At 32.1% G+C, this 15,872-nt stretch overlaps 1 protein-coding gene across 2 annotated transcripts in view; it reads right to left on the reverse strand.

Moving 5' to 3' along the window:
* Positions 1 to 15,161, reverse strand: part of LOC108909702 (tectonin beta-propeller repeat-containing protein) — a 34,791-nt gene extending 19,630 nt beyond the window's left edge. Inside the window, exons 1-5 of one of the 2 annotated variants that reach the window (XM_018714107.2) lie at positions 14,937 to 15,161; positions 14,258 to 14,593; positions 14,111 to 14,203; positions 13,666 to 13,958; positions 7,610 to 7,892 (exon numbers count right to left, since the gene is read on the reverse strand). In XM_018714107.2, the coding sequence (XP_018569623.1) occupies positions 7,610 to 7,892; positions 13,666 to 13,958; positions 14,111 to 14,203; positions 14,258 to 14,593; positions 14,937 to 15,161 (1,230 nt within the window). The remainder of the gene's footprint in view (positions 1 to 7,609; positions 7,893 to 13,665; positions 13,959 to 14,110; positions 14,204 to 14,257; positions 14,594 to 14,936) is intronic. The other variant, XM_018714108.2, reaches the window with a different exon arrangement.
* Positions 15,162 to 15,872: the final 711 nt, after the last annotated feature.

Below are 15,872 nucleotides of genomic sequence, written 5' to 3' on the forward strand. Positions count from 1 at the left end.
AAAAAAATGGCTCAACTCTCCCCTCGTCGCAGAAGTCGGGTGATTGCAATGCTGGAAAATGGTTGGTCAGCAAGAGGTGTTGCCAGAGAACTTCATGTGAGTCACACATGTATAAATAAACTCCATCGTAAATGGGAAATTGAGCTGTCAGTTGATCGTCGACCAGGAACAGGAATCAACAGAAAAACTACCGAAGATCAAGACAGAGCGTTGGTAGCATACGTGCGAGAAAATCCATTTACAGATATGCGCCACACAATAGAGGCAATGGGCTTCCCCGGTTGTAAAAATACAGCTACAGCAAGATTAAAAGAACAAGGACTTTTTAATTATACGGCTCCTAGTAAAGAACTTCTAACAGTCCAGCATCGTGAAAGAAGACTTCAATTTGTCAGAAATTACATTCAACAGGGGCAACAGTTTTGGAATAACGTCGTATTTTCCAATGAAAGAGCTCGTAGTGGTCGCTTTTCTGTGCCTACTTGGGCATGGATATCAGATGCCGGACCCGGAGTAATTTGAAGGATTGAGGGAAATTTAACAGGCCTTCAGTACGGCACTATAAGTAAATAAGTTCATAACATTATGGGCCCGGCTTCCATTCTAATAGATGTAAAATTTAAAAAAATCCTGTTTCTCTAAATATTTCGAAAACGATTTAAAGATATTACACTGCGCTTTGGTGTATAGTACAGTGGCAGTGTAATATCTTAAATCGTTTTCGAGATATTTAGAAAAAACCGGATTTTAAGTTTCCTTCAACATCATAATGTCATGAACTTATTTACTTATTTTCACTTCCAGAACAAGTCCTTAAAATATTTCCTTTTCCTCCCAAAACTGTATGTTATAATAAAACTGTAGTTTACAATATTTTTTTATTTTGTTGGCTTCATGACCTACCTACCTACTTTCTGCAGAATATGACAAATTCTTATTTCAAAATATTAATTTTCTCAGGGACAAGAAAAATAATGTGGCAAGACAAAATAATTTCAAAATCTGTATACTCTTCTCTTTTTATAATGCATATACTAAAGGCCTGCAAATTTTTGTTGTGTCGTTACACACATTATTGATGCCGCCCAAAATTCCTATTAATAGTCCACCGGCTCGCCCCTTTAAAAGTAGTATGCCTTTTAGGTTGGAAACCTTTATCTTGCGTCGACTGTACATGTATTGCTTTGCATTCAAAAGATCACGCGTGCTTTATTTTCAATTAATTGTTTTCGAATAGAGATTTTATTTTATTTCTATCCTTCCAAATTGTTCAATTCGTAGTGTGACATAGCACATTATTTTACTTGCTTGAATTAGTTTATCTGTTTTTAGTCTCTTTATTAAACAATTTTCTCTTCAAAATCGTGATAGAAAGTGGTTAATTAATACATATAACTGTATGCGTAGGGCGGGCGGAAGAGCAGTGCATTGGTTCTAAGGCCGTATATCACTATTGATCGTTATAACCGATAGATTCTATGGTAAATGTATATAAAACGCGTCGCTAAATCCGAAATGTCGTTGTAAACGGTGTCGTAATAAACGATATTTTTAATATGCTATTTCTATAGGATTTAATCGGGACTTGCAAATTCCGTTGTTATATTCAATATGTCATATAAAGCAATGTCATTATAACCAATTTTCACTGTACATTTAAAAAATATAGGGACATGATAGTTTGTCTCACTGTCCCTGTGAGACAAACTATCATGACTGAATTTTTTTTTGGAAAACAGTATATCCAAGTTTGTAACAGATTATATTATTTTAATTTAAGGAGGTGGGTAAAGATCAGCCTTATTTTGCCCGCTGGTCAATTCATAATTCTTATTTTTTCTTAATATTTATACCCACTCAAAATAAATTTTTTTTTTAATATATTTTATTAAGTAGAAAAAATAAAAAAAATATGTATACTAAACTATTTGTAACAAATGTATTTGATTATATTTCTTTGTCGCTTTCACTTGGTAAATCGTCATTGGACTATATAGTAGCAGCGTTTTGAAGTGTATCAGCATATCCAAGACTGGGTGTTTCCGTCTGAATTCGATTATGGCACCAGTATCTCAAATACCCTAATACAGATGCGCATAGCAGCCAACAACTCTGGCGCCAACTTCCGCCAACAAATGGCGAAACCATTCAATGTTTGGATTATGACTTGTACTTATCTATATGTTATATAATTTTGTATTTGTGTGTCATAATTAGGGTTACCAGATCTATTTCATGACAGACCCGGAGACATGACCTGTTTGTATAATTAATGTCTAAAAAAACAAAAAAAAAAGTTATGCAAATGCAATCGGGAAATCTGGGAGACAAATTGTTTTCGAAGAAACCGATGTAAAAACAAAGGACGAATCAGGAAATGTGGGAAATGTTTTCGAAGAAATCAATCACGATTTTTCCGCAACAAAGAAAACACGGAGAAATGACATGTTAACCCAGAGCCGGAAGATGTACCATCAAAACCCGAAGACTCTGGATCAAACCCGGAGATCTGGCAACCCTAGTCGTAATCTCAACTGAAGTCGGACAACTGAGACATCTTCTCAATGTATGTAAAGAGAGTACATCCCTGTTTGGCTAAGATGTGTGTGAGTGCAAAATCGGCTTTGCTTAAGTCGAAATATCCCAAGAGAGAAATGTCGTAGCTCCTCCCATGCTAATTGTGGGAAATCTGGAAGATCAGAGTCACTTAACGAAGTCCATATCATGCTTTTTTTTGTCCAGCCATTTTATTCAACCGTTTGCTGTAAGTAGTTAGGTTTCTTCACTAAATCTGTTGGGCAATTATATTGTCGTCCTCAACATTGTTGCATTATTTTTCGATAAAATACAGGAAATACATAAAATGGAACGTAATGGAATGGTCACAAATAAAAAGAAATATTTGAAATACAATTAAGAAGTATTAGTCTGACAGACTTGCGGACAAGCTATTTTGTTTCGTACCACATAGATGCACTGAACTCACCAAAAAAATGAATGCTGGTTTATAACCTTATTAATTATAATATTTGAAAGACCACAGAATATTGTGATGCACAAAGCGTCTAACAGATTTTTTATTTTAAATGAAAAATCGAAAAAAACGTCTAAAATAGTAAAAATTAAACAAATATGCCAAGTTTGATGGTCTTTTTATATGACGTTATTTTTCTTATCTTATCAGTTTAAGGGAAATGTAAAAGTCAATACCTGAACTGAATATATGTATACAGTGATTCAGAACTTATCCAAAAAAAAAAATTCTGGATGTACAGGGGACCCTTACAAATACAATTTTGTAAAGAAAATTGTATTTGTAAGGGTAAAGGGAAAAAATCAAAAGGGCAGATCGAAAATGATTTAAAAATACACTTCTGCACGGCACTGGAAATTGGTCCACTGTAAAACCGCAATGTGACCGGCATGACTGTGTGATAAAAACGGACAAAAAAACTTTCGCAAAGAAAGAAATAAATAGAATTTTATAGCACCTATTTTATATCGGCAAATTCAATCGATTTTGCCTTTATTGTTATTATTAATTTATTAAATTAATTTGTGTTTTAAAAAATAAAATCATTTGACATACCCAATGTTACAACAATTGTTCAAAATTTTATCCACCAACGTGTAAACACATTTGGGTCCGTCTTACTCAGATCTCACGAACTAACACAAATGCTGCCTTGTTTCACTATAACACAAATGCTTCACCATAAATTAAAACAATATCCATCAACTCCGAGTTGCTATAACTCAACCCATTTTTGACACTAACTATTAAAAAACTATTGTAAACACCTCAGATAACAAGTAAACACTATCGCAATGACAATTGCAAAATCAGATTTCAGTATTCGGAGTCACTGAGGCAACCTGCCTCTCCACACGTATTGCGAATGACGCTAGAGAGTACAGTTGTCCAGCTATGCAGTGGTTGTATATACTAGAACTTCAATAATTTTTTTCTCTGAAACTATAAGGATTTTACAAAAATTTGTTTTATGATATTGACTTAATTTCTCATGTCACACATATTCCCAATTTTTTTTGGATAAGTTGTGAATCACCCTGTATAATAAAATGGCTTTAATGGAAACTTAATTTTCATGACTATGATCTTTACCCGCCTCCTTTTCTATATAAGTTATATACGAGTAGTAACTACCGTAACTACCATGAGGAAACTGAATTGTACAAAGTTCTGGTTCTCGAATAATTGGTTAAAAACTGTTTTGTGTGCAGTCTTTGAAAGATCACGGAGCCCTTAGAAATTGTATTAGGAAAAAGTGTTACTTTATTTTTTTTTTGTTTCAATGAGAGGAATTGTTATAACACTGTTGTAACGTAAGTGCGTAAAAATACTTCTGGTGATTTCCCGGAAAATATGTCCTAAACAGATAAAGATACAGGGTGTTATTGTTTTTAAAAAATATATTTAAGCAAATATCTTTGAAAATATTTGATTTCTGAAACCTGGGTGACTTAACTAATTAACGGTAAAAACCTACTATTATCTACAGTGTGTAACTTTGAATGGGAGTCATATTTATAAGGAAGCTACGGTTGACCTTCTTTAATCTAGGGGTTGACCTTTAGAAACATATATCATAAGTTTGTTTTCTCAAATTCCGTAGTAAAAACTGAATTTATATTTAACTTGGTTTTCATAATTTACACACTGCATCGCCATACAGGCTAGTGTAACGTTAAGCAATTTAAGCCATCAGCTGGAGCTAAGGTAGGCACTGCTGTCAATTTCACCTTTCCAGTTTAGTATACATGTTTTTTCATAACACCACACAGAAAGTCGTGAATACACAGTATTACAAACACCTCGTAAATCGATAAACTGGAAACTAAAATAAATGGATTAAAATTCCGCGATTCTCATTATGTTTCGTCCACCCAGCAACCTGTTGTCATATCACATCAGATGAGTTGATTCGATGTAGTTCACCTAAACCAAGTCAATATCAGAGCTCAATGACAATGAAACTCACAAACTAAACACAGTCCCTCAAAAAAATAGTAATAAAAACTTTTTATTAAAAATGAGAAAATATTTTATTTGGTGTATTAAATTTATCAGATTAGTAAGTATTTTATTTTATAAAACAGCAAATATAATTATTTTAAAATATAAATTAGTTTTACTTACGATTAGTAACCTATCATGCCAATCATGCCAAAATATAAATTTGTTATAAACACTTGATTTTTTTTTAAATTTTGTACTTTGTCTACATAAACATCAAAAAAATATGGTGACTTTAAATAACATGCCACAGTCATACAAAAGGAATATGGTTTCAAAAAAATTCTTTCGATTACACTTGCACTTTGCCACTTTGTTACTTTTATGCAATTGGTTTAAAAAGGTAAGAACAGTTAACAATAACAGTAATAAGTGGATACATACTGCAATGTGCTCGTCGCAATTCCCCGTTCATAGTTGTAAGTAGTTGTAAAATAGACTAGTCGTAGATATTAGATGGCAGGTGGACCGTTTGAATTAAAAATAATTTAATTCAGGTTAGTACTCTAGGGAACATGTACTATACTATACACACTGTATATAATTATAATTATATCAACTAGTGGCAGAGACAACAAGACTTAGAACCTCTTTTATTATACTATACCTAACATGTTCAAAGATACCTGCATGTAATATTTAAAAAAATTACACCCTGTTCCTAAAAAACTAAGCTATTTTAGGGCATAAGTTCATACGAACTTTTCTTCTTAACATGGTCCATCTCTGAAATATTTCTGTGCTTTAATTATTCCTTGTGTAACACATTTTTCAATGCATTTTATAATTTTCATCTGTTTTTTATCTAATTTTGTTTTGAAAGCTGCTTAAATTTGTGGTATTTACGTATATTTGTTACTCTGTTAAAACTGATCTATATGTAATCCACAGTTCCAACTGTCTTGAAAAATTTATTACAAAATATACAAGATTAACAAACAAGCATACTTAAACTAATGCTGATAAAATTATCATCAAAACGAAAGCGATCAGTAGTAATAAATAATAGACAAATTAGGAGATATATAAGCTGTTAAAAAGGGATAATTATATTAATGATTTTATCTAAAATGGTCTTAATACTTGTTATAGAAAGCATCAAAATAATTAGTAACATTCAAGCAAAGAAGACCGACAAAACTTTTTTCATAAAAAATTTAAAAAATCATACTTACACATCTCTGAAAACAATTTACCTTTATGTAAACATGTAAATGGCCAATTATAATAAATTCACATTCCAATTCCATAAAATAAAATTTTTCTCATAAAAAAGAATAATTATCCAAAAATCCATTGGTATTTATGTTCATACATATAATTCAACATTAACAAAAATGGGACCTAACAGAAATTATATGTAATTCTACTCCTTTCATATCTATGAGATCTTTTTCAAAATTCAGTATAGAGTTACATAAATTAAATTAATGTTTTGCAATAACTTTTTCAGTTAGCTGATTTTCATCCAACATTGGTGCACTTACAAACTGCATCTATGAAAATAAAATGAAAACCGAGACATAAAAAGCTTAAATTGGACCTTATTGATTAGCAAATTGACCACAACTTTTTTATTTACAGTTTTTTATAAAATTAAACAGCTAAAGATCATTATAAAATTTCAAAATAAGGTTGTTGTTGTCTAGTCATTAGCCCTGTATGTACCAATAAAAAAAAAGAAAAGTTATGGCATGACACTAATAACTATGTAACTCCATTAACCCTTTCGCTGTGCAATACGTCTGAACGTAGCTACTGCGCCATACGCGAAAGTTTACCGTGTGCGAGTATACTAATCTGGAGTGGTTAGACTACTTATATTTTTACATTATGTTTTGTTAAATTAAATTAAAATATATTTAAAGGTTTCAAAATAATTGTAAGAGTTTAGTTATTAATATTTTATTATAAAGCATCCATTACTACGCTCCTCAATCTCAAACTCGTCGCCGCTATCGCCCCTCGCTAAAATTTCTTCCAGTTCTTTGTCTGTCAATTTTCTAGATATTTTGTCGGTTTTATTTTAAATAAAATACAATATATCGACAGCCGTACTAAATAGAAACTGAAAAAGAGATGAACAATCTTGGCAATATTGCCAGTTCCTCCTTCCATAAAAAAATTGCCACAATCGCTATGAGCTCCGCCCGTAAAAATTCCCTATACCAATTGCAACAACCGAGTCACTTATGAGCATGGTTGCGAATATATACGGTTTGAGCAGCCTAATCCAATTTAATTATTCAAGCGAATTAATTCATCTGGAACAGTTTGTCCTATAAATTTTTAGCGAATAAATAAATCTGTCTGGAGCAGTGAAAGGATTAATATTGGGTAGAATCACCTATTAAATTTTTTGCTCACAAATTTCCGGACACCCTGCATATTCGTAATAGTCAGTAGATTTTTATAATATTTAATCAGAGCGATAATTTTTAAGTATTTTAATTCAATACTGTTATAGCATAGTCTTTTAAACAGTATTACCTTTGCAAGCAAATATAATGCAGTAAGTAAGCGGCACAAAATCAAAAGCACAACAAATTAGCAAAGTTAATGGTTAATTACCAGGCTGTTAAAGCTGCGATGAAACTTATCTCTATTAAGACTAGCGTTACTACTGGCCCTACTGACTTGCAACGGAGCTCGGAGGGCGCGCCACCGTTTGCCAGTTAAATCCTCCATACATACGCCACATCTAATGTATACCAAACGGTCATCCACGCCCACTGCGAGAACCTGATCGTTGGCAGCTACAGAAACCTCAGCCATGCGGCCAACCATCTCCACCCATCCACAACCCGTTGCCAGTTCTTCACTCATACCTGCTCCTTCACCCTTGACCCCTTTCCTAAAAACAAATTGTTTTTAATTTTTTAGAGAACAAAGAAATTCTGAAAAATAAAAAATTGTATGTTAATAAAAAATAATGTAGTCATAATTAACTTTGTAAACAACGAAAATAAGATAATTTAAAGTAAGTTGATGATTTTTTTGCAAGTTGTAATAACTACATACACGTTCTGGGTTTTGTAAAAAAAAAACTTGTAGTATACAGGGTCTTTCAGAAAGACCTCCCGTAAATACAGGGGATGATAGTACGACAAAAAATAAGAATTTTTTTTCTCTTATGAACTATATGTCTATCTCCTCTTGTTTTCGAGATACAGAGCGACAACATAAGATTTTTTAAATATAATTTTTACAATAGTTTCCAAACGGTGCGAAATATTTTTATGAAATTTGGTATTCTGGGGTTTTTAAGGATACCAAATTCGCTGGTCTAATTATTTATTGGATACTTCGTAGAGGGCGCTAGTTATGCTTATGTTTCACTTATACAGGGTTTTTCAGAAAGACCTTCCGTAAATACAAGGAGTGATAGTACGACAAAAAATAAAAATTTTTTTCTCTTATAGACTATATGTCTATATCCTCTTATTTTCAAAATACAGAGCGACAAAATAAAATTTTTTAAATAGAATATTTACGAAAATTTCGAAACGATGGGAAATATTTTTATGAAGTTTGGTATTCCGGGGTTTTTAAGGACGCCAATAACGCTGGACTAATTATTATAGTATATTTCATAGAGGGCGCTATTTATGCTACATTCCTATTACATTTTAAGTTCTAATTTTTTAAGGTTAGGTTTTTTACCATTCGGGCTCCAATTTCTACTTTACAATTTTATTTTCTAAAAATAATGTACTCTTGTTAGAACTTCCTAATTTGGACGGTTTTCGAGAAAAAAGGCTTTTAATTGAATTATTACAATATTACGGTATATAACAGTGATTGTTAGTGATGGTAGTTAGTAATGACTAATTAGTCACTAAAATTTTGATATAAAGTTAATTAGAGTTTAAAATATTACTAAGAATGTATACGTTGTTTATGAGATATCCATCAATAAGTTTTGAAATTAACCTACTTTGAGAAAAGTCACTTATTTTATACACTGTAATATTGTAATAGTTCAATTAAAAGCCTTTTTTCTCAAAAACCGTCCACATTAGGCGTCCTTAAAAAACCAGGAATACCAAATTTCATAAAAATATTTCGCATCGTTTGGAAATTTTCGTAAAAATTCTATTTAAAAAATTTTATTTTGTTGCTCTGTATTTCGAAAATAAGAGGATATAGACATATAGTTCATAAGAAAAAAAATTCTTATTTTTTGTCGTACCATCACCCCCTGTATTTATGGGAGCTCTCTCTGAAACACCCTGTATAAGTGAAACAAATTTTTTTTCTCAACACCATTTAGAATGGCTCTGTGGTACTGACTACTAAATAAACTTCATTAAAAAGTGTAAACATTCCCAACATTTTCTTTTTTCAATTATCTCATTATGTTCACCTGTTCGAGTTTTTTTAAGAAAATTTCATCTCTTCTCAGTAATCTCGTAACAGAAACAATTTTTATATTATTCTGAACCTTAAATAGTGTTTAACAGTAATTTTGATAAAAATGTTCATAATGAAGTAAAATTTTTTACTGGCACAGATTACCATAAGATATAAGAGGATTATTGATTTGCATAATTTTACGCATTTAAGAAATGGTGCTCAAGAGTTGTTGTTTAAACTGTTATAATAGTAATAAAATATAATGAAACATAAAATGGATATAAAGTAATAAATCTAATACATATGCCCTCTGAATCCTGACAGCCTACAGACGTAAAAATTTGTAGGCAAGCATCAGTGTTTACTTTGACTTATCTGATAACGTAGCTCATAAAACCAATGATAATACCTATCACCATCATTAAGAAGACGTTACCCGTCCCTATGAAAATACAATTGCTTTCACTTAACTAATAATCGTGACCAGAATTAACTACATTTAAAGTTTATTCTTTCTCTTCCTCTTTTGAATAAAAAGAGCTTCATGATAACATGAAATATTGTACAATATATCGTCATTATAAAGTTTAACATGCTCACATTAATAAGTAAGCGAGCAAGCTGACCCTATATAATAGTTTTATCATGTAATACAGGGTGTTTCGAAATTAATGCAACAAAATTTGGTCAAGGATTCTTAACCCTTTCGCTGCGCAATACGTCTGAACGTAGCTACAGCCCCGTGCGCGAAAGTTTATCGCGTGCGAATATATACGTCTAGAGCAGTTAGACCACTTATAGTTTTACATTATGTTGTGTTAAATTACGATTTACGATAAATTTTACGATTTTATTTTGAATAAAATACAGTATATGTACTAAATAGAAACTGAAAGAAACATGAACAATCTTGGTATTATTACCAGTACCTCTTTCCATAAAAATATTTGTCACAATCGGTATAAGCTCGCCCGCAAAAATTCGCCTTACCAATTGCAATAACCGAGTCACTATGCGCACGGTTGCGAATATATACGGTTTGAGCAGCCTGATCCAATTTAACTATTCATGCGAATTTATCCGTCTGGAGCAGTTTGAGCCCTATAAATTTTTAGCGAATATATACGTCTGGAGCAGTGAAAGGGTTAAGACAAATCTAGGGGACCCGTATTTATTCTTTTTGCCAAATGGCCTCCTCTTTCTCACAACACTGTTGTACAAGAATCACTAAATTTGGTACACAGGGTTTTTATGACGTGTGAAATCTGCTAGTGCTACGCTTTTTGGCGGGGAACACCCTTAAGACACTTTTTCATGGGTCGCAAATTTGAATTTCTTAAAAATTATTAATTAGCTAGAAAGCCAATGAATTTAGAAACTATTTTGTCGCTTGATATTTTTTTCGTAAAACGCCATGTTTTTGAGGAAAATGGCAAATCATGATATGCATTGGATCACATTTTGACATTTTTCTCAAAAACATTGCATTTTACGAAAAAAGTATCAGGTGACAAAAAAGTTTCTAAATTTAATGGCCTCTAGCGGACTAATAATTTTTAAGAAATTTAAATATGCTACCACATTTTTTTTGGCTCCAAAGACAAGGAGCACCATCAGATTCCACATGTTATAACACCCCTGTCTACAAAATTTAGTGATTCTCGTACAACAGAGGCCACTTGGCAATAATAAAAAATAAGGGTTCCCTAAATTGGTTTTAGGAATGTGTGACCAAATTTTGTTGCATTAATTTCGAGACACCCTGTATACTGAATGCAAGTTTATTATTTGGACAATGACAGTTGTTTAACTGCATTGTGTGTTGTATTTTATTCTTTTTTGCCATATAATATTTAACACATTAAATGTGAAATATAACCAGTAAATTATGAGTCCTACTCTTAACAACTAAATATTAGGACAATCGATAATTTTAAAGCTGTTTTACAATGATAATTTATTGATCAATTAACTGATGAAGTCGCTTCATCAAGAAATTGGACAAGTGTAATGCACCAAATCTGCTGTCAAATAACGTCATCAATTTATTCATCAAGTTCTTGACAAATTAGAGCATGTTCTAATTTTTGTCAATTTTTTCGTGAAGATCGGAAGTACCAACCCAACAGATTTCCAGCCTCAGATCAGTAATGAGGTTATGTTATTAGAATATGTAAATAATTGTGTGGCGTCGTGCTAGTTTTGCATTATTTTTACTGATTTGTTATTTACAAAAACTAATATTTATATAATATGTGTCAGAACGGTACCGCTGTTGTATCACTCCAATTATGAGTGGAAAGGTGACATTTTTGAAATTTATTTGCTTCTTTAATTCATTGGTAGAACTGATTCATATGTCAAAAAACTTGACAAAGTCTGTAGCAGTGTAAAACCACACTGTTTACCAATAAATTCGTGAATTAATTCATGAAGAACTTCGTCAATTTGATGAATAAATTGTCAATGTAAAACAGCTATTAGGAATAAGAGTTAATAATGTCAAACAACCTCATAATAAACGTATTCTACATTAGTGCCTTCTTTTTTAAAACCATTTTAGATAACATTTCGTTAATTATTTTACAAATAATTAAATTGGTTCTGATGTGTAAACATTTCACAGTAATATTTTGTTTAATTTGCTGAATATAAAAAAGCCCATTGTTACAATTCGTGTGTCTGTCAATGTTTGTGACGTTTTCACAACAATATTGTACAAAACTATGACCCCCAAAATCTATGTAAAATAATAATTTAACAATATGAGCCAAGGAAATCGGTGAAAAAATTGTTGGCAAAGTGAATACCTGTACATAAAAATCCACAGTTGGAGATACAATTAAAACATAATGAGAAACTGATTCATGGAAAGAGTCGTGATGGAAAAAGTGCTAAAACGGACATAAAAACCTCATTAACGTGCAGGTACCAAAGAAAGCCTACTGGGAGAGAAATTACCATGGTGTAGAACCAAGAAACAGATATTAACTACTTGAGGGAATATTGTCGTCAATGAAAACACAACTCTAGCTACAATTTTTCCAAGGTAAAGTTAGTCTTTCCAATATAAATTGAAGAACCAAGAGGATAACAGTATGTTGTACAGGTTCGGTCGCTGACGCAGCAACTCGGCATTGAAATATTTGAAAACTTGTTCCCATATTTATTTAGCCATACCCATATACAGATCTGGTCGAACTAAACGTGAAGGTGGTAGAAATGTATACGCCCAGTTGAAGAATGCGAGCGTGGGCAAACGAAATACAAATGCAGTTGCATTGGGCCACTAGGCAATAAATCTCAGCGGCTGAAAAGTGGTTGATAAATTGTCCAGCAGTGCAGTGTAGCAATGCGGAATTTGGTGTGATTTAGGTCATTTTAATTTATTATAGGCACCTTTTATTAATCATTGATATTACAATTGCGAAAGGGAGAAATAATAATATTACATGGCCTTTTGGAGACCTTTTGAAACGGAACAAAACGAAATTTACCATCAATATAATAAAATTGTTTGAGGACATAAATAAATAAAATATATTGTTGGCCAAATGAACATATAATAGAAATTTTCCGCACATTATATACAAATTATTATGATTTTTTACCTTTATTAGAAAACTTTTTTAGGGATGCCTATGAAACTCATTTTATTGCCATGCGTTTTTTTACAAGTTCAACTGACTTCGGAAAGACTATACCTTTAGCAGCAATAATTAATAATGTTGAAAGCTAATTCCAAAGGTTCTTGTACAAGTGAAGAATGAAATTTTATTCAAATATTGTATCACATTTTTTAACAAATAATGTGCCACCTGCACATTTAGTTGTTAGGGTTCATAGTAAATTTTTTCGAGGCAAGTAAAAATTATTTCTGGTTTGATTGTACTGAGAGGGGGACATCCATCCTGTGAATTGTCAAAACAAAAGTGTGAATATATATTTCTCTAACTCCATTCATTTTTTGTATTACAGGGAATTTCAGGAAAGATAATGTTCAAAATAATTAAATATATGAAGAAAATGCTAGCCAGAACAGCATCTAGTAGCATCAAAACAAGGCTCGTTTCTGAGAAAAAAAAAAATAAAAAATTATCAGTGTGCAACCAGGCAATAATAATTAACAATTTTTTTATTCTATATTTGTATGACAGTCACTGACAAAGTATCACTTTCAGAGTTTAATTATTTGCAGTTTTTCTTTCAAGAAGAATGCATTTCCCAAGACATTGGATCACTCTATAAATGACGAATGTGAACTGCCTTACCTAAACCAGACTTGTTTATCCTGGGTTACGGCCCACACTGCACATGTTCCTACTGAAACCTGGCAAATTCTTAAATTATCGCTAGGACTTTGTACTTCTACCCAAGACTCGCCTTGTAAATTATCACGAGTTAAACCAATTCTTACAAGAGCTCGTCCATCAATTAACGCTGCCCACACCAAACCAGTAGGACCTACACTAATTTGACAAACCTCACATCCGTTTGGGACTTGAACATGGTTCCATCGGGCTCCTTCGGGAGACTTTGTGCTTACTCCTGTTCTAAACATAACCTAGGAACAAATTAAACATATTTAATTAAATCTTAATTCAAATGGAGGTGTGAATACCTATCTTCTGCAAGCTTTTCACAAATGAAGTCAAATTTTGTTTTTATGTTACTTTATCAAATAAATTAATTAAGAATAATTTTTGAATTGTTTACCCGATTATGAGACGTTATAGCCCACACTAACATAGTACCCGGATTAGCTCCAGTAATTTGTTGTCCTCCTATTGCAATATCTATAAACGGTTCCTGAAACTCCAACATGTCAGAATAAAATTTCGTGGTTTTGTTAATGATTTTTACATTAGTTGCATCTTTATGTAGTGGTGCTATAGCACACCACGAATTCATTGCACTATATCTTCTCGATCTGACCCAAAGCCTTCTGCGTACGCAACTCTTCCATTGTTTCTTAGGGTAAAAAGTTGCTGGAAAGTCTACTGCATAGGTCCAGCCATTGTGATCTAAGGGCTGACCATCCATAGTTAACTCCATTTGCCAGTCACCCTCCCATTGCCAAGCCATTGAGGGTAGTCTAATTTTATCAATGGAACGATCAACCGTTCCATCTGCACTGGAGAAGTGAAATCGATCAGTGGGTAATAATCGTGAAGAGAAACCTTCAATTGGTAGCCACCGCTAAAAGAAAACACTTTGAGATACTATTATTTTTTTATTTTATCTTACCTCGTCAGATTTTAATTTTACTGACATGTACATTGACCTATTTTCTAATTTTATTTAAATTAATATTTTCATACTAAAAATTTACATTTTATTTGTGATAATTCAATTATCCCCTTTGTAATGAATTAAAACTGTATGATTTTAAATTACTCTAAATTATTCATAAAGCTAGTTATATTTTAATCCACAATATTTATCAAAAAAAATTGAGGATTGAAAATTAAACGTTTTAAGAGAAAAAAATGTATTTCATTAAATACAGGCAGTAACACAAGTGAGTAACATTTAAATTTACCTCATTTTCATAAGCTTCTTCTCTGACCCGAATAGGTATATCTAATCCATGGACATAGACGTAAATTTGATGATCTCCACCTAATGCCCATAAAAAATGGGGCACAGCAGATAATTTTTTAAATTCTTGTCCTGCGTAAGGCAATTCTCTCCACATAGAACCAGTGGTAGATAATGTGTGGACTCGGCCCTCATTATTAATCCCAAATAATAGAGAACTAGGCATTTTTAATTACACATATATTGGACTATAAAATTACTTATACGTTCTTCTCTAGCATAACACTAGCCAGCGGCATCACGTCATTTATTCGATTTTTTGTTTTTTGACAATCAAAACGAATTGATGTGACATATCAGCTCAGCTGAGGCATACTGGAATTACTGGATATAAAGTAGTTAAAAAGTATCGTAGGCAAAATGTCGCAGGTATCAGCACAGTAGCGTAACGTAAATTTACATTCACTGGCGTGTATAATACCCAAAAAGTTAAGGCCTCAATGGCGTGTTTGTCACATTAACAAATATATTACCATAAAATAATATAATGTGACATAAACATATATAATAATTTTTTGTTAATGTTGTATGAAGTTATTATTTAACTGGTAATTTAAAAAAAAAATATAAGTGAAATATAGTGAAACGAATTTAGCGCACAGTAGTGACGTGGAAAACTTAAAGTCAATAATAAAGTCCCTAGATTAGAAAATTAAATATTTGCGTAGGAATCTATTAAAATTCAAACTCACATTTTAATTTTGGCAATATGATTTTGCTACAAGACTCAAGATGGCAGTTGATTGCCGTACTTTATTAATAATATCTAGGGACTTTAGCTAGAGCCTTAGCTTTAGCTATTTCAATTGCTCTATTAATAAAAAGAAGATGCCACCATCTTTCTCCATTTATTTTGCAACTGAGAGGCAAAAAGGAG

The sequence above is a fragment of the Anoplophora glabripennis genome, unplaced genomic scaffold, assembly GCF_000390285.2.
Source record: "Anoplophora glabripennis isolate ALB-LARVAE unplaced genomic scaffold, Agla_2.0 scaffold465, whole genome shotgun sequence".
Classification (NCBI taxonomy): Eukaryota; Metazoa; Arthropoda; class Insecta; order Coleoptera; family Cerambycidae; genus Anoplophora; species Anoplophora glabripennis.